The sequence below is a fragment of the Leuciscus leuciscus genome (genome assembly GCF_965113295.1).
Source record: "Leuciscus leuciscus genome assembly, chromosome: 17".
NCBI lineage: Eukaryota > Metazoa > Chordata > Actinopteri > Cypriniformes > Leuciscidae > Leuciscus > Leuciscus leuciscus.
This window is the reverse complement of record NC_138741.1, coordinates 26,763,515-26,790,742: the sequence shown is the minus strand read 5'-3', so window position 1 is coordinate 26,790,742 and position 27,228 is coordinate 26,763,515. Positions and strand designations below refer to the sequence as shown.

At 37.7% G+C, this 27,228-nt stretch overlaps 3 protein-coding genes across 3 annotated transcripts in view; 2 read left to right on the top strand and 1 right to left on the bottom strand.

Moving 5' to 3' along the window:
• The first annotated feature begins 179 nt into the window (after positions 1–179).
• On the top strand, positions 180–5,938 carry srp54 (signal recognition particle 54). The gene is made up of 17 exons (XM_082142338.1): positions 180–302; positions 844–964; positions 1,084–1,185; positions 1,265–1,356; positions 1,446–1,530; positions 1,702–1,806; positions 1,915–1,981; positions 2,073–2,130; positions 2,218–2,368; positions 2,482–2,630; positions 2,716–2,816; positions 2,939–3,025; positions 3,150–3,223; positions 3,317–3,425; positions 4,562–4,732; positions 4,829–4,924; positions 5,138–5,938. Exons 3-17 carry the CDS (start codon positions 1,108–1,110, stop codon positions 5,227–5,229), a joined length of 1,515 nt encoding a protein of 504 aa, XP_081998464.1. The 5' UTR covers positions 180–302; positions 844–964; positions 1,084–1,107; the 3' UTR covers positions 5,230–5,938.
• A 602-nt stretch (positions 5,939–6,540) lies between these two features.
• sec23a (Sec23 homolog A, coat complex II component) overlaps positions 6,541–27,228 on the top strand; it is a 33,194-nt gene continuing 12,506 nt past the window's right edge. The window contains exons 1-16 of the mRNA XM_082142326.1: positions 6,541–6,674; positions 8,762–8,997; positions 9,179–9,236; positions 9,595–9,681; positions 9,770–10,006; positions 10,110–10,189; positions 14,683–14,827; positions 16,386–16,544; positions 17,035–17,150; positions 17,430–17,553; positions 17,703–17,783; positions 17,904–17,993; positions 24,882–24,988; positions 25,423–25,576; positions 25,692–25,769; positions 25,854–26,015. Of these exons, the coding sequence (XP_081998452.1) occupies positions 8,777–8,997; positions 9,179–9,236; positions 9,595–9,681; positions 9,770–10,006; positions 10,110–10,189; positions 14,683–14,827; positions 16,386–16,544; positions 17,035–17,150; positions 17,430–17,553; positions 17,703–17,783; positions 17,904–17,993; positions 24,882–24,988; positions 25,423–25,576; positions 25,692–25,769; positions 25,854–26,015 (1,899 nt within the window). The 5' untranslated portion in view covers positions 6,541–6,674; positions 8,762–8,776. The remainder of the gene's footprint in view (positions 6,675–8,761; positions 8,998–9,178; positions 9,237–9,594; positions 9,682–9,769; positions 10,007–10,109; positions 10,190–14,682; positions 14,828–16,385; positions 16,545–17,034; positions 17,151–17,429; positions 17,554–17,702; positions 17,784–17,903; positions 17,994–24,881; positions 24,989–25,422; positions 25,577–25,691; positions 25,770–25,853; positions 26,016–27,228) is intronic.
• LOC309478715 (adenosine receptor A3) lies at positions 18,000–24,871 on the bottom strand. Its single transcript, XM_082142399.1, has 3 exons — positions 22,282–24,871; positions 21,516–21,669; positions 18,000–19,511 (listed from the first exon to the last, which is right to left on the bottom strand). The coding sequence occupies exons 1-3, from the start codon at positions 22,973–22,975 to the stop codon at positions 19,319–19,321; spliced, it is 1,041 nt and encodes a 346-aa protein (XP_081998525.1). The 5' UTR covers positions 22,976–24,871; the 3' UTR covers positions 18,000–19,318.

Sequence of the window (27,228 nt, the reverse complement as noted above, 5' to 3'; positions counted from 1 at the left end):
TGTGCCACCTTAACACAAGCTTCCATAATTTTGCCTCATGACCAACATCTCTAATATAAAGGATATTTTAAAAAGAAACAATAATGGAATACATTTATATACACAGAGATATAAAAATATGACACGCAAGTTAAGTGAATGAAAACGAATCTAAACTATAAATAATATTTATTTTTTCTTTTAAAATAAAAAGGCGAACTTTTGTTTTACACGGAAGTAAAGTCACGTCACGGGAAGTTGGGGGTTAGATGACGTTTGTAGTCGCTTTTCCACTCGCCGAAAAACAGCTGCTGCGAGTTTAGGTAAGTAATGTTTTATCGAAACATATATCTATATCTTAATATATCGGACGTCGAACGTTTTAAACTGACATGGGTTGACTTAAACATGAATTAAATCCTGTATTTAAGTAAATCAACAACGGCTGTGCGGGTTACAGCGGCTCTCTTGGCCTCTTTTCAGCATAGAGCTTAAGTCAGTCTTAACAGGCATTCAAATATATAATATAAAACTATGATGATTTCATAACAGTTTAAATACTCGTGTGTGCCAACATTTGTGTTTTGAGGTAGTTTCGATACATGGCTTAAATATGCCAGATTCATCCAAATCGTACAGTCCATAGCTGGTAATAACAAACATTCAAATTGATAATATAATGATTTCATAATAGTTTAAATACTCATGTGTGTGCCAACATTCGTTGTAGTCAAATGTAGTCATGTAATCCCGATACATGGCTTAAAATGTTCCATTCTTATCCAAATCGTACAGTGCATAGCTGGTAATAACATAACAGCTCATCCATTATTGTTTGACATTTTCTGATTTGTGTTTGCCTAGAGAGGTTGAAAACATCATTGCGCTGGTTCCACTGAAGTCTCGAGGTTCAGAGTGAGCAGTGACAGGAGGGTTGTTTTGGGGGAAACCCCCATCACATTGGAAAGTCTCATTCTCATAACAAGTAAGGAAATGTACATTAGATCAATCACAGTTGTAATGTCATCACTCAAGTCCTACTCAATGGCTTTGTGACTGGAAGCTGGTCATCTGTTCAATCTCTTTCTCTTTTATTTGTTGCAGGTTGGCAGCTCTTTAACCGCAAAAATGGTTTTAGCTGATCTTGGGAGGAAAATAACCTCAGCTTTGAGGTCTCTGAGCAATGCCACCATTATCAACGAGGAGGTACAGTGAACATAATGCATTTTGGGCTTGTTAAGCATTGTGGTCCATAAAATGCTAACTTGTTTACAATTTTCCTTAGGTATTAAATGCTATGCTCAAGGAAGTCTGTGCTGCCCTGCTGGAGGCTGATGTGAATATAAAGTTGGTAAAGCAGCTTAGAGAAAATGTCAAGTATGTAACAAGAGTTTTTTTTGTCTTTTTAATTGTAAATTCCCTATTATAGAATGCTTGTTCTCTCTATAACCACCCTATGATTTCAGGGCAGCCATTGATCTGGAGGAGATGGCCTCAGGGCTGAACAAGAGAAGAATGATCCAGCATGCTGTTTTCAAGGAACTTGTCAAGGTAAGTAATTGTTTCCTTTTTTTGTCTCTATTCAAGGAGACTCTGATCTCCTGCTCAGGAGATCTCTATTTTTTTAAAGGAGGAGAGAAATAATATTAAGCCAAATTGAATTGACCGCTAGATGATCGGAATGTATTCTATAAGATGAATACTGAGTGCTTTTAATTGCAGCTGGTGGATCCTGGAGTCAAAGCATGGACTCCCACAAAGGGAAAGAACAACGTTATCATGTTTGTGGGTCTGCAGGGCAGTGGGAAAACCACAACATGTTCAAAGGTGAGCAGTTCTTGGGTATTTGCCCAGATTTTTAGACTTTTTAGATTAAACGCCTCTTTTTATACAGCTAATCACACAAGCAAGAATTGTCTTTTTCCTTTTTATTAGTTGGCATACTACTTCCAAAGAAAAGGATGGAAAACATGTTTGATATGCGCCGACACATTCAGAGCAGGTAAAGTCCACTCTGTCTTTACATGTGTTTGCACACTAATACTTTCTGTACTTAAGGGGAAAAAGTCTAATTGTTTTTTTGGTTTTTAAAGGTGCCTTCGACCAACTCAAGCAAAATGCAACAAAAGCCAGAATACCCTTTTATGGGAGGTAATAAAAGCGTAATTTCCCATATTATTTCCTGTTGCATTTGTTCACCAAACCTAATCATTGATTCATGTTGGTGTGACTTAATAGTTACACAGAAATGGATCCAGTGATCATAGCTGCAGAGGGTGTGGAAAAATTCAAGACAGAAAACTTTGAAATAATCATTGTGGACACTAGTGGTAGACATAAACAGGAAGACTCACTTTTTGAGGAAATGCTTCAGGTGTCAAATGCTGTGGTAAGAGAAAGACGTCCTCTGTTTTGATCAAATAAAGCAATAAAGATAGAAAAATATTAATTATATAATAATAAAGCTTGATGTTTTGTGGCTGTTACTGTTTGTTCCCACAGCAACCTGACAACATAGTGTATGTGATGGATGCCTCCATTGGTCAGGCTTGTGAGGCTCAGGCTAAGGCCTTCAAAGACAAGGTAGATGTGGCTTCTGTTATTGTCACCAAACTGGACGGCCATGCCAAGGGTGGTGGTGCACTCAGTGCGTAAGTACACACTTTATGCTTTGTACTTTCAGCACTATAGTAAAGTAAATAAATGAAAGAGTTGACAGACAATTTATGTTTACAGTGTGGCGGCCACAAAGAGTCCCATCATATTTATCGGCACAGGCGAGCACATTGATGACTTCGAGCCTTTCAAGACTCAGCCCTTCATAAGCAAACTGCTCGGTAAGGTTTTAAAATACTGCTGAGCTTCTGTCAAAACCTTCAGATAAAAGATTTAAACGCACAACCATCTGATTGTCGTTGGAACTGTACTGTTTATGTTGCAATTCGTATTTTTCCTCTAGGAATGGGAGATATTGAGGGACTGATCGACAAAGTGAACGAACTAAAGCTTGATGACAACGAGGAGCTAATTGACAAGCTCAAACATGGTAACTATAACATGTTGTGTATAAGAATGTGTATTTTTGTGTTTTCAATGCCATTTTTTGGACAATAAGATATTTTCCAGTGTTTTTCTTTTTCACTAACAGATGTGACATTTCTCTCTCTTAGGTCAGTTTACACTCAGGGACATGTATGAACAGTTTCAGAACATCATGAAAATGGGACCTTTTGGTCAGATCATGGTAACGCCAACCTTAACTGAAAGGATGTCTAATTATGATTACCCACAGAGTAGTTCTTTTCTCACAATTTCTGTTATTCTTTGTTTGTTTTAGGGCATGATCCCAGGCTTTGGAACAGATTTCATGAGCAAAGGAAATGAACAGGAGTCTATGGCCCGACTAAAGAAACTCATGACAATAATGGATAGCATGAATGACCAGGGTATGTGCTTTTTAAATTCTTTTAATACGGTCTTATAACTTATATGTAAATAAAGCATTGACTAGCCTAAATAGAGTGCTTAAAGCGTGACATCAAACCCGGGAAGATTTATTCTGCAACAACAACAAACGTCCACATTGACAAGCACTTTTGTAAGGGGGTTATGAGAGAGCTTCAACTTTAGTTTAAAAGAATAAGAAGATATTTTTATTGGCCATAACTTCTGGAGAAAATGGCGCAGTCACAGGACCAAGATGAAATTACCAGAGCTCTTGTGTCGACTGCCAGCGTTCACGCAAAAAATCAGCTATGCCTTTGACTGTGCGCATACGTTACAACTTTAATAACGAACACGTAAAAAAAACAACGCATACTTTGGGCTTTAGATGTTTTGTTCTACAACGTAAACTGTACACACTCACACCCCAAATGTTCTTATCTAGTTACTTATCAGAAACATGTTTTTTAAAGGAATAGTTCACTCAAAAATGAAAATTCTGTCATTTACTCACACTCAAGTTTTTCCAAACCTGTATGAATGTCTTTCTTCTACTAAACAAAAGAAATATATTTTGAAGAATTTCGGTAACCAGACAGCAGAGGTGTAAAGTCCAGGTTCAGAAAGTAAAAGTCCTCCTCAGTCTTTTGTTCCAATCACCTGGATTTGCTAATTAGCACAGTTTTTCAGCCAGGAGATATACTAGTGAAAGAACTTTTACTTTCTGACCCCTGGACTTTACACCTCTGCCAGACAGCTGATGGACCCCATTGACTTGACATTCTTCAAAATATGATTTTGTGTTCAGCAGAAGAAAAATTCATACAGGTTTGAAACAACTTTAGGTGAGAATATGATAGACTATTCTTTTAAATAAACATTACAGCTTAAAATTTCGTGTTTTAGATGTGTGTGTGTAATTTGCGTTGTAGAACAAAACGTCCAAGTATCAAGTTGTTTACAGACCTTATTTTACTCCATATATTGAAAAAAAAACTAAAAACTGAGAAAAATCTTGAGTGAACCGCTGGCGAATTAGTCTTTTGGTTTTTGACGTTACGTCTGCAGCACTCTATTGGAAAATGGCAGGCATAGTTCTGAACTTGACCGGTTCAGTTAACATTGTGTTTTAACTCAGAACTCGACAACAAGGATGGCGCCAAGCTCTTCAGTAAACAGCCTAACCGCATCCAGCGAGTGGCCCGGGGATCTGGAGTGGCTACCAGGGATGTGCAAGAGTTGCTCACCCAGTACACAAAGTTTGCGCAGATGGTCAAGAAAATGGGAGGCATCAAAGGCTTGTTTAAAGGTTGAGTGATTTGTATCCAATGCTTTTAAACCAGCCAAACAATTCAAAAAAATTTGGCATTTAAAATCAGTGACTCATTGTATCATTGTTTTGAAGGAGGGGACATGTCCAAGAACGTCAACCCGTCACAGATGGCGAAACTGAACCAGCAGATGGCTAAAATGATGGATCCCAGAGTGCTTCATCACATGGGTATGAGCTTCCTTAAAACCATAACATGCTTTAGTTGTTGCTTGACCATTGACTTACCTTTACTATAGATGGGCAAGATGTTGCATGCAAGAACCTACTTAAAATGCACTTTTCAATATCATGTCATCATCAGGAGATATGTAAGGATTTTTGAATATCGACTATGGTTGTAAAAGCTTTACTTAAAGACAACTGTCTTTGTTTATTTACAAGGTGGCATGGCTGGACTGCAGTCCATGATGAGGCAGTTTCAGCAGGGAGCTGCTGGCAACATGAAAGGCATGATGGGATTTAACAACATGTGAACCTCTGATCCTGCAAACAGAGGATGCAAATGATGGTTTTAGCAAGCAAAACCTGGGCAGATGAAGATGGTTTGGTTTCTGTGTCTTGCCACATATAATTTAATTCTTTAAAAGGTGTAAAACATTTAACAAAGACTCATTTAAATGTAAAGCCCAGTGTTTCTGGAGCAGAAAAATGGGGACTGTTAGAAGAAATGTTGCTTCCTGAGATGTCTTGTGATGTCAGAGAGTGTTCATCTTGGCAAATGTACTCACAGGCATCTGAGTGCTTCACAAAAGTTGTCAACAAAAATGACAACTGACTTTTACTATCTCTAAGCTGGATTACAGGTAAAGCCGTAAAGGTTATATGATTTTACAGTAATTGCTATGACCATCTTCATAGCATAATATATTCATGAGTAGAAATCATGGTTTATTGTATAATTGACTATTTCTGATTTTTTTGGTTTGCCATAGAAAAGCTTTGGCTTTGTATCAGAGATGAATACAGTAGTTGCAAAAGAGTATGTGGCAATATTTTTGTCATAACGTTATAATAAAATTTATATGGCAACATTTTAACAGCAGTTGTCTTATTATCCTCTGATTATGCTGAAATGTCATCAAATATGTAACTTGTTTTTTTTTTTAACATACTGACAGAGTACTTTCACTGTTTATGTACATTTGAAATCCAGATAAAGCAACAGCGCTTGATAAATTTGCACAGAGATTAGTTGGTCAAATTTTTTGTTGTATCCCTGGTTAAATGATTTTAATTGCTTAAAAAAAAGTAAATTACTAAAATGCTTTTAAATTGTAAATTCTTGCAGTGAATGTAAATTGTTCACATTTTAAGTTTTGTATTGCTTTTAATGCAAAAATCAAGGAAACTGCAATTAAAGATAATGATGCATCATGAAACATACATAAAATGTTTGTTTGTAAAAATATATTTTATTGCTTTAATTCTTAAATTGCATTCATTACAATTACAATTTAATACATTTATTGATCCAATTAATTGCATGTGGGGAAACTGATTTGCTTCTAATGTAATGTCTAAAATATTTTCATATCGAAGAATTACAAAATCAAGAAAACAATGTTATTGCATGAAAATAATGGTTAAAACATAAAAATATGATAAAATACGTCACTACTTTATTAATACTTTACTAATACATAGATACAAATATAATATTTTAATTTATTTAAATTAGTAATTTAAGTAAAAAATATTTATTGCATTATTATCGTGAATATTATGCAGTTTCTCAACGATAAAATGTACAATTCAACTCTTGAAATGCCTCATGAAATGAGTCTCGGGCTCTTGACGTGGCACCGACTCCATGTTGAGTTGATACGTCATCAGCTCGAGAGCTCGCTTGCGCCCGTGAGCGCGCCGCTGTCTGTCACTGACTCAGAGTCTCCGAGGAAACACAAAATCAAGGCTTCAGGTATGTTATAACACAACTTTCCCTTTACAACTAGATGATCATTTAAATTGCGTTAATGATTCGATCAATGTTTACGATTGTAGAGCGTTAGATGGACTGTAGCTCAAGAAATCGAGGGTTTAAAGGGCATTTAGCTTGAAGTCAGTGTTGAATGGAAGCATCGTATCTCTTCATCAACAAGCAGGCAGGCATTCACAAGGTGATGCTAACTGAAATCTTTGATCATGTCTTTATGAAGTAGTTGTAGCACTCAAGTTGTTTTCTTGTTGGTGTAAGATGAGTAGTATTTCATAAGCTACCGAACTAGCTTTCTGTGGCTAATTTTGGAGGGTGGGCTGATGCCCCCAGTGGATCCCCCAGTTCAAGTAAACTAAACTAAAAGAAACTAAACTTATTCAACAGAGTTGGATGTGTCTGTATAGCTGACTATATAGCCATAGTTTTGTCTTTCCTTGAGAGAAGGAAATAATCCTACATTTGCTATTAGCCTTATAATGTTAGCATAGTCACTGATTTGAAACTGTGCAGACTGTTGCATTGTTTATTTATCTTGTATCCTATTATTTCCCCAAAAGTGTTTTAATTTGCACATTTGGCTGTTTTGAATGTCCTCTCTCATTGGTCTGTTCTTCTCAGCTGCACATGTGGCTCTTTTTCTTTTTCTTTTTTTGGGTGCTCAGTAGTCAGGGCTTGGTCTGTGAAGGGGTTTCAAACACTGGTTTGGGGCCAGTGTTAAGAAAACTTTACATTAACACACACACACACACACACACACACACACACACACACACACACACACACACACACACACACACGTTCAAAAGTTTGGAAACATTACTATTTTGAATGTTTTTGAAAGAAGTTTCTTATGCTCACCAAGGCTGCATATTTGATTACAAATACAGAAAAACAGTAATACTGTGCAATGTTTTATCATTTACATTTATTTGAATATATTTTAAAATGTAATTTATTCATGTGATGCAAAGCAAAATTTTCATCATCATTACTCTAGTCTTCAGTGTCACATGATCCTTCAGAAATCATTCTAATATGATGATTTATTATCAATGTTGGAAACTTTTTTTCAGGATTCTTTGATGAATAAAAAGTTTAAAGAGAACAGTATTTATTTAAAATAGAAATCTTTTTGTAACAATATGCTCTACCATTCAAACGTTGGGGTCAGTGATTTTTTATTTTTTTATTTTTATTGTTAAAGTGATAAAAAGTTATAGTAAAGATTTATATTGATAGAAAATAATTATATTTTGTAAATGCTGTTATTTTTAACTTTTCATCACAGGTTCCAAAAAGTATTAAGCAACACAACTGTTTGATGATAACTGAGTATCAAATCAGCATATCAGAATGATTTCTAAAGGATCATATGACACTGAGGACTGGAGTAATGATGCTGAAAATTCAGCTTTGCATCACAGAAAAAAAAAAAATATTTTAAAGTTAAGTTTAGAAAATCATTATTTTAAATTGTAATTTTAAGACTTTCAAAAGAGTCTTAAGACTTCTTTCAAAAACATTTAAAAAAAAGTAATGTTTCAAACTTTTGCCCAGTATACTGAAATTCTATCTTAATATATACGTAGCTACCTTTATATTTTAGGACAGGGGTTTCTCATAAAGGGTATCATATGTTCATGACCTTGGCTTTTTTTCAAAAAGTTTGAATACCACCTAGTAGGCAGCATTTCTGTGCGTCAAAGTCACGGTCAGACAAAGATATAGGCTGTTACTCAAACCCTAGTGAGATGCCTACCTAGATGGCATTTGTCATCATAGGTGCTTTCTGAACAGAGCTTCTATCTCTTATCTCATTCCTGCTTTTAATGATGTATGATGAGACGTTATAGTTTGCCCTATGTCCAAAGAGTAATGATGAATCAGACTGGGCTGGCCTGTCTCTGTAATATACACACAGATCAGATTGCATGTCTTATTTGAATACATCACTGGGTAAATTTCTGTAGTGACTGTTTCACTGCTTGATCTTTTAGTTGTTCCTCAATTAAGATGCCATTACATGGAAATCAGTAGTGCTCCATCTGTAAAGTGTGTATAACTTATAGATTCCAGAGGGTGCTATGGCGACCTTCCAGGAGTTCATCCAGCAGAACGAGGACCGCGATGGAGTCCGTTTCAGTTGGAACGTGTGGCCGTCCAGTCGTCTGGAAGCCACTCGTATGGTGGTTCCCGTGGCCTCCCTGTTCACCCCGCTGAAAGAGCGTCCGGATCTTCCCCCGATTCAGTACGAGCCGGTGCTGTGCAGCCGGGCCACGTGCCGAGCTGTGCTCAATCCTCTGTGGTAAGTCTTGTTAAGTCAGAGCAGACCGCATAATGAGTTCACAGATGGAGGATCTTCTACTTATCCATTGCAGTAATTTCCAAATAAACACATTTATTATGGAAGCTGGATACATTATATGCGATGCTCTAATATTATTATGCTTCTGTTTTTTTTCTTTTTCCATTGTTTGCACAATCAGTCAAGTGGATTACAGAGCAAAACTCTGGGCATGCAACTTCTGTTATCAGAGAAATCAGGTAAAGTCATTGCAGTTTTAATAAGAGTAGGGCTGAAGCTCACAGTCAATTAATCGATGAAAAAATCTAAAATGATTTATTATTTATAATAATAATAAATGCATCCATTAATTACAAAATTGTTATTCCACATCCTGCCCAATGTTGTCCTCAAAATATGCTATTTGAATGCAGTGTAAACAAACATAGTGAATGTATTTATGTAATGTATGTACCAAAGGCTCTGTACAATTACATGACTAATCAATAATAATATTTGTTGTTGATTATTTTCGTTATTGATTTGATCATTAGTTGTTGAAGCCCTGGAAAAGTGCATTGTCATTTAATTATTGGCTTAAACAATATCCTGTCATAGTTCCCTCCAACTTATGCTGGAATATCAGAGGTCAACCAACCGGCTGAGCTTCTCCCACAGTTCTCCACTATTGAATATGTTGTCCAGGTATCACCTTTAATTAATTACCTTTCATTGCCATAGAAATACTGACGTGGAATCATGAATAGCTACTGATTCTGTTTCTTTTCTGTAGCGTGGTGTGCAGATGCCTCTGAACTTCCTGTATGTGGTGGACACATGTATGGAAGACGATGATCTGCAGGCGCTGAAGGAGTCTCTTCAGATGTCCCTCAGTCTGCTGCCTCCCACAGCTCTGGTGGGCCTCATCACGTTTGGACGCATGGTCCAAGTTCACGAGCTGGGCTGTGAAGGCATCTCTAAGAGCTACGTCTTCAGAGGAACCAAAGACCTCAGTGCTAAACAGCTCCAGGTGAAGATTTCATGCATGAGAAACTAATTTAAGATACAAGTGTTTGACTGAACTAGTCAGCACAAGTGTCTCTTAATATGCAATATTTAAATTTCATGTACAGGAGATGCTTGGCTTGACTAAAGCAGCTGCACCGCAGGCAGGCCGAGGTCCACAACAGCCTCAGGTTCCTTCTTCAAACAGGTGTGCTAAATTCAACAGCCTCTTCAAGTTATATAGATGAATAATTACTTTGCATAATCAAATTGAAGCTCGCAAGAACCTTGATAACTGTTCACAGGGCAGCTTCTGTTTTCTTCTATATATTTAAAGGGGTCATGACATGAGAAATCAAATTTTGCCTTGATCTCTTGAAATATGAGAGGTCTTTGTACCATTAAAACGTCCTGCAAGTTTCATAGCTTAAAACGTCCTCCTCATTATAAACAAAGCATTTATTTAATCAAGCTCCAAAAACGTTTCGTTTTGATATTTTGCGGGATCTGTGACATCACACGGGTGAACACATTTACATATCACCGCTTCAAGAGCAAGACATCGACGAATAGTTTTACATCATCGCACCATAGGTCCTGCCCACTGGCATTCATGTGAGCGTCACATCGCGTCAAACGCAAATAGAACCCATTGTCAGACAATGTCTACACTGGATACAGCATACAGATGCGCATTCAGTTCCTGACACACTCTATGTGCTTGAGTCTGTCGACAACAAAATGACGCGTCCAGTTTAAACAGCTCATTTGCGTCTCTGTACAGACTTTAGAAGGATCCCAGCATCAGAAACAAATGGATGGTTTATTTTAATGCCGTCCCGAATCACATCAGAGGGTTATATGCAGGGGGGCACATAACTGGTGCGCATGCGTGGTAAAATTGAACGATGCGCACCAGAAAACGTGGAGGGAAGCGCTTTTGAGTACCAACATTTTGGAGACACGGACACGTTTACTTACTGGAGTAGGATTTTTCTCCATCTCTGGTAAGATAGCAATCATGATTAGGATAGCACGATATAATGTTTTAGCATCGATATCGCGATGTTCGTATCCGGAAAATAGTCACATCGCAGGATGTGCGATGTCATGCACGTATAGGGATCTTAAGCCGCGTTTCCACCGCAGGAACTTTCCCCAGGAACTAGGAACTTTGGGCTGGTACTCGATGTGTTTACACTGCAGGAACCAGGGTCTAAATGAAGTTCCGGGTAAATATTTCCCCCTCCGATAGTCCCTGCTCATGAGGTAGTACTTTTTCAAAGCTCAGGAACTTTCAGGGGTGGGACTTGTGCGCTGCACAAGCTGATTGGTTGTGTTCACGCCGCATTTTGGTTGGATGACTCCACGCAGCATTTATTTATTTTTAACCTCCCTTTTAAAAAAATCTATTGCGGTTCGTGTCGTGGCTTCATGCAGTAAGAGTTGTCTGTCTGCAAATATGGAATTTAATAAAAAAAAAACTGGTGGACTGGCGACGAGTTTCAGGCTTTATTAAGGGTATTTGTGGAAGAGGAAACTTTCTGCGCGTTCGTCTCAGCCATCTCACGGTCAATGTCCGCAATAGCTGATAACATACAAATTTTATATCTAACGTTAGCATTACGAGCTTACTGAACACGCTTTATCAGTGCTCGTCTCTTTTCTGCCACAGCTTTTATTATTAAGTCATTATGTTTACACATTGCCATCTATTGCAAGGCACTCCAAACCATGTTACAAATTTACTATAACAGGATTGAAATAGCGCTTTGAGGTTAGTAACAAAACAACTATTTACAAGACTATTCACTACGGTATTTATGATTGATAGACGGGGTTAAGGCTTTTTTTTTAAGCGTATTTGCGAAAGAGGACATTTTTGCACGTTCGTCCCAGGCATCTCACAATAACTGATAACATACGTTGTCTAATTTTATACGCATACGAGCTTTCTGAACACGCTTTAGTATCAGTGCTCGTATTTTGTTTTGTTAATTACCTCGTTAGTAAACCAATACATAACTGCAGCACAGTTTGAATCTCCTCCATACTTATTATAAATGTGGCGCTCAAAACTGATTACTGTACGTCGCCAGAGACAATTTAAAGACCCACTCCGATGAAAATCATGTTTTTCTAGGTGTTAACATGTTCTTGTGGCATTTTTCTTATGCTAGAGGACATATCTTGAGAAAAATAAGCTCAAAGTTGTATTTCTGAGTATTTCTGCATTCAAATGGCTGTGAATCAGTAGCAGACGCTAAAATGCCGGCTAAAATAGACTGGAGTTGTGACGTAGTAACTCCACTGGGCGGGGCCCGCCCGGTCGGTCAGGTTCTGAGGAGTAGAGAGAAGACGATGGCGGATCAATACCTATGTGCGGTAGCGGGTTGCAATGCTAAGAGGAGAGATATTGGTATTAGCTTTCATGCTTTACCAAAACATGTTGCTGTGAGAGATGAATGGATTACGTTCCAGGGTTCCAGACTGCGACCATTTTTTGAGAATGTGCGAGTTAAAATTGTATGTGGTCGCATTTGTGCGAGTGCATGGTCATGTACTACTCAGTTAAATTCACGCATGAATTTTCCTGCATTGAACTTGTTTTAGCGCCCGCCAAAGTGAATTTTTGTCCCGCCAAAGTCTTATTTGATCGGTGAGTAATGTAGATGAACTGCTGCGCTTGTGACAGGACATGTTTAACTGAAAGAACGAGCAGAGAGAGAGACCCGGACGCGCGCGCGCGCACTCTCTGTCTTCGGAGTCAGGCGAAAATGTAAACAAGACCTCACCGTCTCCAAACTAAGCGCTGTCTTGCTCTCTCTCCCTCGCACATATTAATCAAAATAAATCGACACGGCGGTAAAAGGTCGGAAGACCAAAGTTTCATGTGGAGCATTCGGAGATTTTTTTTTCTTTTTCTGAATTGCCGCTGGGTGTGAATTGTGCTAAATAAGTTGCCTTATCTTCTCTGAAAAGCGTTCCGGACATTCAGCTGACATAAAACAACACTTTAATTAAACGAAAAAAACTATCCAGTGATGAAATGTTTTCTGTGTTGACAGAAAGAAAGAAAGACAGAAAGAGGCTGTTGCTGCCTATGTATCTCGCTTCAGCCAACGGCTCCGCCCACAACGCAGAGGCGAATTGCTAATGAGCTACTGCCGCTCTGCTGAAGCGAAGTCCCAGAAAACGGCACAGGTTTTGTGATTTTGGCTAAAAACGGCATAATCATCATTTAAAGACCACTGAGAATGTTTAAAAATAGCTCATAAATATGATCGGAGTGGGACTTTAAGGACTTTGACGTCGCAGACTGGGAGGAGCAGTTGCGCGCAGTTTACCTTCCCGGTACTTTTGACCGCGGTGTAAACGCAGAAAGCAACCGGTCTGGGGCAAAAAAAGTTCCTGGGACAAATTGTTCCGGGTAATGTCGGTGGAAACGCGGCTTATGTTGATCGGTTCCGGTTCGGAACGCATGTGATTCGCGGATTAATTGCAAAGTTTACCCATCACAGAGTGAAAGTTTATCGTTTGCATGTGTTTTTAAGTCCTGTCAGTTTAAACATCAAGCGCAAGAACAAGACTGTAACTCGCGCGCACACAGAGCCATGCAGACAGCACAGGAACGAATTCACAATTCCGAATACAGGCCCCTTTCTCCTCTTTTGAGCTTGAACCACGGCTTGAACAGACACTGCACGCAAAATCAAGTCATAATGCCTGTCTTGGCAAGTATCCTCATAAACACGGTTGATTATGTGCTGTAAACAATTAAGAAAGAAAACAAGATGTGTATCATTGGATCTGTGCATTTGTCTTAAAATGATAGCAGCCTAATATACCAACAGTCGTTTGGTACCACCAATGTTAATCAAACAACAAGCGAGAAAGAGAAAATCATTAGCTTTAACACAGATACATTTTATTAATTACATTAATTATATTTAATTTATACAGTGAAGACTATAGTCTTATTTTAGATTTGATTATTCAATGTCTGTACCTGAATACAGTTAGATTTACCTGAAAAACATAAAGCACTACTTATTTCATTTGTGATGATGAGGATAAGTAGGATAAGTGTGCCGTGTAAAGTGTGAGTACCAAGCAGCATCTCCAGGTGCTTCCTTGAGAACCAGACCAAAAAAGTTATGTGCACCCCTGGTTAAATATTTGTTCGGAGCATTTTGTTTTGTAAACGAGGCACAGTGTAATGGTAAAGTGTAATGTAAAGAAATTTTTGTTGAAAAATTAAGCAACCCAACTGTATTGGTTCTGACAGCAGCTGCATCACAAACCGCAAGTAAATGATTTCATAATGTTTTGTCTGTAAATGACTGTTTAATATGGGTAATGTTTTCAAAACACTTGCGTGCAAAAGAGAGTGGGTACTGTTGATACTGTTGATACTGTTTCCTATGCAATGACGTAAGCCAGTCATAACAGTGGCCGTTTACTGACAAGCCGTAAAGGAGCCGTCCATTGCTAAAGGATCATTTCAGACAAAGGGGCAGAAAGAACGTTGAAAATAATAGTTTTTCCGCATATGTTTTGTTGTTGTTGTGCAAACCATTATAAGTGAATCTTAAGGAACATATTAAAATAATAATAAATAAAAATCCATGTCATGGTCCCTTTAATATATCTTTGGGGTTGTGTTGGAATATGGTGGTCACTGATTTTATATGTGCTCAGGTTTCTTCAGCCAGTACAGAAGATAGATATGAATCTGACAGATTTGCTGGGAGAGCTGCAGAGAGACCCCTGGCCTGTCACTCAAGGCAAACGACCACTGAGATCACTCGGAGTGGCCCTTTCCATTGCTGTCGGTCTGTTAGAGGTGACTGTCAGGATTTATGTTATTATCTTTAATGGTTTGCTGTGCTGGCAGCTTTTCTACCAGCTGCAGTTACAAAATTATAAGTTTACATTACCGGTTTGGACACACCTTCTCATTCTTTATTATAACTATGGTTTCACTTTATTTTGATGGTCCCTTTAACACGTTCTGTTGACTATAAGTAACGCTGCACCTACATGTCTACTAACTCTCATTAGAGTGTTAGTTAAGTATTAATAGACTGGTAGGGTAAGGGTTAGATTAAGTTGACATGTAGTTGCAAAATGACTTATAGTCAGTAGAGTGTCTGTTGGAGGACCATCACAATAAAGTGTTTGCAGATATTAAGCTATCTACTTATACTCCAATGAAAGTTAGTTGACATATAGTTGGAAAGTTACTTAGTCAACAGCACGTTCAAAAGGGACATCAAAATAAAGTGTTACCATAACTATTTTCCACACTTTTGACTAGAGCTGCTTGATAAATCGGTAAAAGATAGCAGTATCGATTCAAATACCCACACTATTTTTTTTATTCCTAAATAAAAATTATTCAACTATGTCTATTAAACCTTTGAGCAATATGATCACAGTGGAGCATTCAAATCTGCATTGGCGTTTCAGCTGAGCCAGAGAAAGCAGTTGTCATGTATAAGTATAAAACCACTTCACAACCAGTCTTTTCAAACACACAGTATCATTATTTCTGTTTCAGTAATTCAAATTATCACAAAAGTAAAGGCATACATTTTATGGTTCAGATATAAACACAAATGTCAATGGTAGTGATCAAAATGGAGTAAATCACCTTTTGAAAGTAACTTGACACTTCAAATAAATATTGTATCAGTTACATCATTACACCGTAGGTGGCGACAAGTGACTGCTAAAAAAAAGTATAATTTATTAAATCATTCATTAAAGAGATGTGTTCAAAAACACTAATTCATCCAGTAATGAAACTCAGTCTTTATGAGTGAGTCAATGAATCATTCATTCAAACCGAATGTTTTTTAAAAACACTGCAGCAATTCACATTTTGTCAGAACCTCTAGTAAATGAAATGCTATTTTGTTTAGTTGTCTAATCAGAGTAGTGGGAGAATCGTGAACTCTGTTTAAAAAAAAAAAAAAAAATAGTGATGCTCATTTTTTCCTTAATTGTGCAGCTGTACTTTGGACTAATAATAAAGGAATCAAAAAAATGAAATAAAACAATGTCGTATAGCTTCTTCAAGCTCAACATCATGAAGGGCATCCTGGGAATGCTTGTTAAACAGTATTTAAGAAATGACTATGTATGCTGAGTAGTTGCTGACTGCTTTTTTAGTCATTATTCTGCTCAGAAATGCATATTTTTGTAATGAAAATGTAGTTTTCGACAAACTTCACATGTGCGCGCACAACTTATATTTATAATTGCATTAAGCGTTTATCCCAAAAGGTTTTTAAGATCATGAAAGGCATAAATTCATTAGTGTCCAAACACTGAATTGCTCATCTTACTCTAGCTTTGTGCTTGTTTATTGTTTCCCTCCATTTACTTCCCTCTTGTAGTGCACTTACCCTAACACTGGCGCTCGCATCATGGCTTTCATCGGTGGACCCTCCACTCAGGGTCCAGGCATGGTGGTAGGAGATGAACTGAAAACACCTATTAGATCCTGGCACGACATCGAGAAGGACAATGCAAAGTTCATGAAGAAAGGCACTAAAGTGAGTTTTCCTGTATTTGTTGTCTGTTTTATTTGGCTTGGTAGAAGTACCCACATACTGGTGGTACCAATGCTTTCAAGAAGGTGAAGTATCTTCAAGTGGCTGTACTGTTGACTGATGGGTTTTAAAAATGTGTTGTCACAAAGGTGCATTGGAAGGTTTACAATCTATTTGACATTTCAGAGAAGAACACAGTAATATCAGAGAGTTATTATCTGGAAAAAAATGCATATTTTTTCTTACATATGATATGTGTGAAAACTGGCAATTAGCTGTTCTTAAAAACTGATGCTCATAATTCTTACTTGATTTGAGTTTACATTTATGCATTTGGTACACACTTACTGTACATTGTAAGGTAGACGTTTTTACTTTCCATGACCTTGGCGTAGTAGATAATGCCATGCTCCACTAATTTGGGAAAGCCTTCTTGTTGCTTAAACAGTTTGAAATTTTTGCACACATTTAAAAGGGTATTTTTCCCTTGTAGCACTATGAAGCCTTGGCCAACCGTGCCGCCGCCAATGGACACATCGTTGATATTTATGCATGCGCTCTGGATCAGACAGGATTACTGGAAATGAAGTGCTGCACCAACTATACAGGGTAAGTAACTCAAAAAAGGTTTTCAGTTTTCTTTTTAAATGGTTTCAGCATACTGATAGAGTATGCTTGGAGATATGAGTTGACATTGCTGAATATTAAAACATGTTGAGAATCGAGAAAACAAATCTAGACATATTCTCAATCCCAAGATTTTAAGTACGAGCGAATTTGAGAAACTCTCTTCCTTCGCCATTATGTCGTTGTACTGACTGTATACTTGTATTCTTGAAGACAATCCAAATACATAGAATGCACCTTTCTGCTTTTCTGTAAATGCAGGGGTTATATGGTCATGGCGGACTCTTTCAATACATCTCTGTTCAAGCAAACTTTCCAAAGAGTTTTCACTAAAGATGTCCAGGGTGCCTTTAAGATGGCACTTGCAGGGACTCTGGAGATTAAGGTGGCTTTCTTTTCTTTTTTTTTTCTTTCTTTTTTTCAATAAAAAAAAAAAGTTGGTCTAATTGGCTTGTCTTGGCTATTTTAATTACTATATGATTTAATTGTGCTACATGTGGCTTTCCTTTTAATATCATTACACTATTATTTCAGACTTCAAGAGAGATAAAGATTTCTGGGGCAATCGGCCCGTGTGTCTCCCTCAACGCCAAAGGTCCCTGTGTGTCAGAAAACGTAAGTAGCTCATCTATTTTAAATCTAATAGACACGCTATACAGTGTTTTCTCTTAGGTTCAGCTTTATCTCTGGCAATGCAGAGAACATACTGACATTAATTTTGACCTCTGCTTGTAGGAAATAGGAACTGGCGGCACAAGTCAGTGGAAAATTTGTGGACTGGACCCAAATACCACTCTTGCATTCTACTTTGAGGTTGTGAATCAGGTACATGCCAGTAAACTTTGTTTGATCTGCTTACAATGACCCTTGATATGCATATTTACAAGTTAACATTGCCACAGATGGTTTTGGAAAACCATCACAGAAAAATAATTGTCTCTCAGTTTGCAAAAAAACAAGCAAAAATCACTTAATGCCATGAGTTAGTCAGGTAAGATATGTTCCTGGATCAACATATTTAGTTGACCCTGAAACAACATTCCTGACTGAAAATGTATTCCTAACCCTGTCCCTAAACCTAACCCTACCCATAACTTATCCCTAAAATAAGAGGGAAATGGTAGGTGAATAACACTGATGTAGAAGCACCTCACCCTGGTTTTAAGCCTAAACTTGACATGAACTTTTAACTTGTCCCTCAAATCTGTTTGGTTGATTTGGAATGTTGATCCAGGATCAACAAAGATGTTGATCCAGGAACATGTTGTACTTAGTGAAATCACCTGTCACAGATACTGTTGTCGCTGCAGTCTGACACGTTTTCAGGTTCTTGTAGATTTCCACCTTATATGCAGGTGGTCCACTAGAGGGCAAACTTTCATCATACATGGGATGTTTTTTCTTTTTTACTGCATTTCAATTTAAAGCATTACTTCACTGCAGTAGTTTTGAACCTTTTTATAGCTTTTAGTGATTCACATAAATTATTCCAAATGTAGCAAAATATATTGAGGAATATGACATGACATTTTACAGGGAATCATTCTGCACAAGTTAGTCTCATCTTCAGTTATTTTTATATTATAAATATACGGGTAATGCGTGGTCTTAATGCTTGCCGTCATACATTTCACAGTAACTGTAATGTGAGCATTTAGTTTTGAGGTTGGTGTGAGCTTATATATTAAGATAACTATATTTACATAGCCAATGATATACATAAGATCAGATTGTGCCATCAAAATTACACAAGTTGCTATTGAAGTCAGTCATTAATGCAGTTTTCAAGTTTCTGAAAGCTATTGAACTTTGATTGGCAGTTTCAGGTGTCTGTTGAACATTTTAGAGAGAGCTTTTTTCACAATCACATTGCATTGTCCTTTGAGCATTCCTTTAGAATTAAAGTGAATCACGGTTTCTTCTCAAGTCACAAAAGAACACAATGCATCTTTGTGATGCAAAAGTCTTGTAGACTATCGCACAAGGTTCCTTCTGTCTGCATGAAGTCTGCTTACGTCATAAATAGCTTCTGGTGAGCTCCGCCAACCCAGTGTCCTCTTCTGCTGAGGTGAAACGATGCTGTAGATGCTTCCTTAAGTCATAATTATTTCTACACTATTCCATCCAGCAAAGGTCAGGAAGCGTCGCGCTCAAACCAGCGTGAGGTCCTGTTGGGGTTGGTTGTTTGTTTGTAGTGCCGGAGGTACATTGGGAGCTGGCAAAGAGCTGTTGCTCTCGCGGCGTGGCTGTATGGTTGTGCACTGGGAGAGAGAGTTTTTACGAGGATAGTCAAACATCTGTCGGATTTTATTCAGGCTTTTGCGCAACGCGGCTCTGTATCTCCTGAAAGATACAAACAAGGTCACGGTAAACCTCCCACATACTCTCATGCTCTTAGAATCTAAATAACAACCACAAATCAGTACCATGAATCATAGCTCTATACAAGCTATCTTTCTAAATGTTGCCCAAATTGGCCATCGAGTTTTTCCTCAGCAGGTTTTTACCTCCACCTTCCTTTTACTATCCTGCTCCACATTCAATTCCTGCCACATTTTATTTACGAAACATTATTGAATGTGGCAAGTATTAATATGAGCTGCCACATCTGATAGTTAAAAGGCCGGAAAAGTCTTAATCAACAATAAAAAGGTAATGTCTATCCATGATTACATTTCCCAAAATAGAGAGCTTATTTTCTGGGAGAATTTGTTTTATGGATCTTCCTGTCTGTCTTCTATCTATTGTGACATTTAGCGGTGGGCTGAATGACCAAAGACTTATACTTGCAGTATTAGTAATGATGTAGTAAATATCACAATATAGTTGTTTCCTTTTGAAATTTGACCATAAAATTGTTTATATATTAATATGTAAATAAATATTGAATAGTCCACTGAATTAAATGTTTTACAAATGAAAGCTAGATTACCGTTCAAAAGTTTCGGGTCTGTAAGATATTTATGAATTTGGTCATAAAATACAATAAAACAGTAATATTGTAAGTATTACAATTTTAAATATTTAAAAATTATATTCTAAAATGTAATTTATTCCTGTGATGCAAAGCTGAATATTCAGCATCATTACTCTAGTCTTCAGTGTCACATGATCCTTCAGAAATCATTCTAATATGCTGATTTGCTGCTCAAGAAACATTATTATTATTATCAATGCTGAAATCAGTTGTGCTGCTTAATATTTTTGTGGAAATCATGATAATTGTTTTTTATTTGACATAGATAAATGTCAAAAATATAAAAAATTGAAATAGAAAGTTCAAAAGAACAGCATTTATTTGAAATAGAATTTTGGTAACAATGTGAAAATTTGCTTTTAGTCAATTTAGTGCATCCTTGCTGACTTAAAGTATTAATTACTTAAAAAAAAAACTATTAACAATAAGACCCTAAACTTTTGAACAATATTGTACTTTATTTAATTTCCTCCTGACTGCTCTCCTCACTATCTTCTTTTCTCTCGAACATGGTAGATGATAATGATGATGGTTTTTTATTTTATTAACATTAACGACACCGACAACAGCAGGAATATTAGGCTGCTGTCACTTTAAGACCGAATGCATGGACCGAATATACTGATACACATCCGGTTTCTTTCTCAACTGTTCACTTAAGACATAACCGAGAGAATACTTGCCGAGACGGGTATTATTTTGACATAATTTTGTGTATGTGTCTGTTCAAGCGCAAGTAAACACGAAAGAGGGATCAGTTCGGTGTTCAAGCTCTGTCTGAAACGCGCATCTCTCTCCTTCGCCTCTTCTTTCTCGTTTAAAGTCGTTAGAATGTGTAAATTGGCAAGACAAAACGCATCCAAATGATAAACTTTCACTCTATGATGGTTAAACTTAGCAGTTAATCCGTGAAGCACATGTGACGAACCGTGGGGCCTGGTCCGTGCAGATCACGGATCAACTGCGATCTATTGCACCCCTAATAATGAAAACACTTGATTTCATGATGATCATGATTGCTATCTTACCAGAGATGGAGAGAAATCCTTTTCCAGTAAGTAAACGTGTCTCTGTCCCCAAAAATGGCAAAAATATTGGTACTCAAAAGCACTTCCCTCCACGTTTTCTGCTGCGCATCATATATTTTTTTCCATGCATGCGCACCAGTTATGTGCACCCCTGAATATAGCAGTACATTACAGTATAAACGGTATTGCAAAATCTGTACTGGTTGACAAGTGTTTCTGTCGTCAAACTGAATATATCGTCATACTGCCCCAGCCCTATATGCATTGTAAGAAACATACCTGCCTTTGGACCCTAATTCCACATAATATACAGTCGACAAAATTATACACTTAGTTGCTTACGTTTGAGTCATGGAGTAGATCCATGGGTTGAGAGCTGAAGTGAAGAGGACAAGCCATGTGGCAACAGCCGAGGCAGGCTGTGGGCTCTCTTTTCCCGTCAGTGTCTCATAGAAGCAGATAACGATGTATGGCAGCCAGCAAACAAGAAGGAACACTGTCAACAACACGCACAAATCACATGATGTGGTTAAAGATTTTTTGGACAAGCTCATTTCATTAGCTCGAGAAGAATATCGAATTGCTCTCTCTCGAGGTTGTGTTGCATGTGTGATGTATTTTGCTAATTAATTTCTCCACAATCTGCTTGGACCCTTGCTGGGGGGGTTTCTCAGTCACCTAAGACATAGGAACATACATTATACATTTTAAATGATTAGGTTGTCAATTGATACAAATTTTTAATTAAGTTAATGACATTGAGTTAAATCACAATTAATCCACTGCAATTTATTTTGCATTCAAGCACTTGTTGCTTTTCCTTCCTCTCCAGTCCAACTCTTCCATTAAATAAATTAAAGTTTTAGTTTTTAATAGAAATTCATACGTAGACAATTTATGTTTGTCTGCAAAACTGATTTAAAACATTTAAACAGAAGCCTTTCTGTGTTTGCATTAAGCAGGGAAAAAATCTCTATATGCCAAGGGAAAATAAATACCAATTACAGAATGATGTCAGAAAGATAAGCACTTAATGAACTTCCAAAACACGGTGACAAAATCAAATACAATAAAACTGCTTTATGTCCCCTTTTTTAATTATGCTTACCGATGGTTGTCACCATTACTATGGAGCTTTTGAAGTAGTTATTGGCTGGCACATAGAAACAGTGGTCTTCGTTGCAAACAAATGTCCCTCTTCGCACCTGGTTCCTAGCTATATGCACTATATATCCATACATGGAGCACATCAGTACAATGGGAATGATTATTCCCAACACCATGAAGAGCATGTTGAAGGCGATGCTGGACGGTTTGAAGCTGGGAACGCAGAGGAACTTTGTCTCGCTGTAGACGTAACTGCCGAAACCGAAAAGTGGCAGAGCTGCGTTGAGGATGCTGTAGACCCACACTATCGCGAGGATGATTTTGGCCCTGTGCGATGTAAAGATCACCGGGTAGCTGAGGGCGAAGCAGATCTCTGTGAACTTGTCGACAGTGGCCCAGGTGAGGGAATGGATGGAGGCGAGCTGGAGCAACAAAAACAGAAAGGCGCTGCCCTTGCAGGTGGCACTCTTGCTGGGGTAGCTCTTCACTTGGAAAAGACTGTTATGGATACCAAAAGGGATGGTGGAGACGCCCAACGCCAGATCGCATAGGCTGAAGCTCAATGTGAGAACCCAGGTGTCCGTTTGCAAGTTCTGGTTGAGTGACACCACCAAAAGTAGTAGCAAGTTCCCCAAAATGGAGCAGAAGCTGGAACCAATCATCAACACTCCATAAACCACCGAAGTCCACTGCATGTTTACATGGGTGTTCAAATGCAGGCATGTACAGTCAAAACATAAACACCCGTTCGACGACAGAGACCACAATGGAAGCTGTGGAAAGAGGAGGTCACGTTATCAGTGCCAAACCACCAGGGAAGGTGTTGCTGTATGGGAGGAGTGTACCTCATGCTGATCTTTAGGAGTAGACGATCACTTCACCAAGCACTGATCTCTTTCGGGAGTTTAGTCAAGCCCTCCTCCGTCTTTACTATCAGCACCTGCCTCAGTCTGTTTGAAAATGGCAAACACGTTGCCTTGAGAGGCAAAACTATGTGAACAGCTACAATCACATGTAGCGAGGTAAATAAAGCATCTAACATTTAAAGAGCATGTTTCTGTGGACACAGGGCGCATGGGGAGGCTGGAGCTGCACTGCTCGGCAAACATGACGCTTGAGATTCAATATCCTCTGTTGCCGACTTTCACCCATTTCATACTCAAGTGGGTTTTTTTTTTGTGTGTAATTGGCGAGAAGCATGCCCCTAATTCGATTTAAGCCGTTATCATTAATTAAGGCTTCAGTGCCTTTACCCAGTGCTTAAGCCTTCTATTCCAGTTATATCTGTTATATCCTGCTACATGCCTCGTTTCATTATAGATTTGGAAGAGTTTTTAGATTACAGGTTTTTTGGTGGTATAGCATAAGCTATCTTTGCAGTACCTTACCTGGATGTAATAATTTAGTCAAATAGATATATTAAAACGTAATAATTATTTCACAATTGCAGTCAGTTTGTAGACATGTTGAGCATTTAAGAGCTGTGATTGAGATGCATGCTGGAGCTTTTATTGGGATATTTATATTTTAGAGAAAGGTGTGTTACAGAGAGATTTTTCAGGTTGTGTTTTCTACCCTTGTTTAATGTTTAGAGACAACTACGCTTTAAAAAAAAAAAAATTTTAAATGTTTTTTTTAAGTCTCATTCTCACAGAAATACAGTAATATTGTGAAATATTATTACACTTTGAAATCATCATTTTCTATTTGATTTTGAATATATTTTAAAATAGAATTTATTCCTGTGATGCAAAGCTGAATTTTCAGCATCATTACTCCAGTCTTCAGTGTCACATCATGTCACACTTCAGAAATCATTCCAATTTGAGCAGTAATTGAGTAGCAAATCATCATATGTGACCCTGGACCACAAAACCAGTCACATGGGTAAATTTTTTTAAATAAATAAATAAGCTTTCCATTGATGTATGGTTTGTTGGGATATGACAGTATTTGGCCTAGATACAACTATTTCGAAATCTGGAATCTGAGGGTGCAAAAAAATCGAAACATTGAGAAAATCGCCTTTAAAGTTGTCCATTTATTTTCGCGATTGTGCTGCATTCACTCACAAAAATAAATGTTTTATATATTTACGGTAAAATATTTTCATGGAACATGATCTGTACTTAATATCCTAATGATTTTTGGCATAAAAGAAAAATCGATACCCATACAATGTATTGTTGGCTATTGCCACAAATATACCCGTGCGACTTGTGACTGGTTTTGTGATCCAGGGTCACATATTAGAATGATTTCTGAAGGATCATGTGACTGAAGAAAATTCAGCTTCAGAAATAAATTTCATTATAAAAAAACATTTATTTTAAACTGTAATATTTCACTATATTACTTTTTTTTTTACTGTAATTTTCATCAAATATACAACATGCAAAATTCTTGCTCAACTAATTGTGACTTTGGGTGAGACGACCTATAACAAGTTTGTCTAAACAATAGCATATTGGTGCCAGGATGGTGGGAAGGTTTGGGAAACCTATTTAAAAGCAATCCTTTATTTTTGCCATACCATTTGGTGGGTTCTTTGTTAAGCAAAATATTAGGCTGTCTTCATTCCTTATCTTTTCCCCCCCTCAGCACAACGCTCCTATCCCACAGGGTGGACGTGGAGCCATACAGTTCGTAACACAGTATCAGCATTCCAGCGGACAGAGGCGCATCAGAGTGACCACAATTGCAAGGAAGTAAGTCGGATCCTTGGACACAACTTCATGATTGTAGATTGTTCTTAGATTGACCCTCCTCCTTTCATAAATACCTCTCAGTTTAGACATCATCTCTGCACATCATCCATGTGTTATCCTCAATGACCATGTCCAGTTTCCATGACAATGTGAAAAAGACATCAAAATATTCCCCTTTTAGAACGTTGCATATGTTTGTCAGAATCGATGCACCGCAAAAGAGTCGGGCTTTCAAACGTACTAAGAAGGCTTTTAAGTGCCTGAAAGAACCTTCCGGATTTCTTTGACTATTCTGCTGCTTTTTGAATATACCCCTTGTGTTTGTTTTTTTAATATCAGACATTGAGGATGAATCAGTGTGAGTCAGACTGATGTACAAGCTTGTGTTAGAAGGTCACTGTGCTATAACATGTTCTCCTCATCTTCCTCTTCAGCTGGGCTGATGCTCAGACTCAGATCCAGAGCATCGCTGCATCTTTCGATCAGGAGGCCGCCGCCATCCTCATGGCCCGCCTGGCCGTCTACAGAGCCGAGACGGAGGAGGGTCCAGATGTTCTGCGCTGGTTGGACCGACAACTCATCCGCTTGGTGAGTCTTTCAGCCTTTCTTCTTTCAGATGGGACTAGCAACAGATTTCTTGGTATAATCAGTCTTTTAGTATTAGGAATGCACAATAATTCCAATTATTTTCTTTAATTTTCAGTGCCAGAAATTTGGAGATTATCATAAAGACGATCCCAACTCATTCCGTTTCTCCGAGACTTTTTCGTTGTATCCTCAGGTACTTACCGCCTGTCTAGCACTTTATGACAGCACTGAACTTAACAGCAAAGCGAAAATGAGATCTTGACTTTGTCTTTGGCAGTTTATGTTTCATCTGAGGAGGTCTCCATTTCTACAAGTGTTCAACAACAGTCCTGATGAAAGCACCTATTATAGACACCAGTTTATGAGGCAGGATCTGACCCAGTCTCTGATAATGATACAGCCCATCCTGTATGCATACTCGTTCAACGGGCCACCAGAGGTAAAAATGCATAATTTCTCCCATTGGACATGTAAAATCTGCATGATTCATGTGACCAATGAGGGACTTCATAAATGGTAGATACTATGTTCCCTGGGGGAAATTCATGCACTTGCACACTTTTAATTTTCCCCAAATTGGTAGAAATCAATGTATATAAACAATATTTATTTCTTTAGCCATATCTATATTTCAAGTGCCCCTATTATGCTATTTTAAAGGTTCCTAATTTTGTTTAGGAGGTCTCCTATGACAGGTTTACATGCATCCAAGGTCAAAAAACACTTTAATTCTCTCATAATATGCATTTAAATTCACCTAATTTCTCAAAGATTTTCAAATGATTCGTTCAAAGCAGTTTGAAGATTCAATCTCTATAAACCCCACCTTTCCGTTTGCCTACTGTGCTGTGGTTGGTCAGATGGCCCAGTCTGTTGTGATTACAGTCTATTATAATCTATATATTGACCAAAGGCCATATAAATCAATTCAAAACCAAAATTAAAGTAAATAAAAACATTTCATAAAACATTGTATAAAGTTTATAAAAAAAACAAGTACTGCATCTAACTTTTTAGGTCATAGGTGTACACAGATATTTTTCGTCATAACTATGAACGAAGAACAATGGCATAAATCATAGTTTGACATTGCTAGGGGTGTTTACAGAGAGATACTTGAGCAAGTTAGCGAGGACTTCTGTGGACAGTGCTCGCGTCTTTACATCTTACTATAATACTAATAGTGCTCTACTCTGTTCTAATCATAAAGACTCAGAGAAAGAATGTTTTGTTTTACACTTATGTTAGCGAACCGGGCTACAGCTAAATAGTAAACACTTACCCAAACAATAATGGTACAAACGTTAGTCGAGCACAAATGTGAATGAGTGTACAAACATTACAGTTTGTAAACCAAAATCTTGATCCATCCTTTATCATTACTCCCAAGTAATTAGAACGACAGACAATCTGCATTAATCGACACAATTGTAGGTAACAGTGGCCCACAGCTGATAAGCAGAACTATTTCAGTAAGAGGGTAATACTGGTTTACACAAGATAACACACAAAACTATGTGTTACACTAAATATAAAATATAAAAATCGATTTGTTAATGTTTTTGAAAGAAGTCTCTTATACTCACCAAGGCTTCATTTATTTGATCAAAAGTACATTAGAAACATTAATGTGAAATATGATTACAATTTAA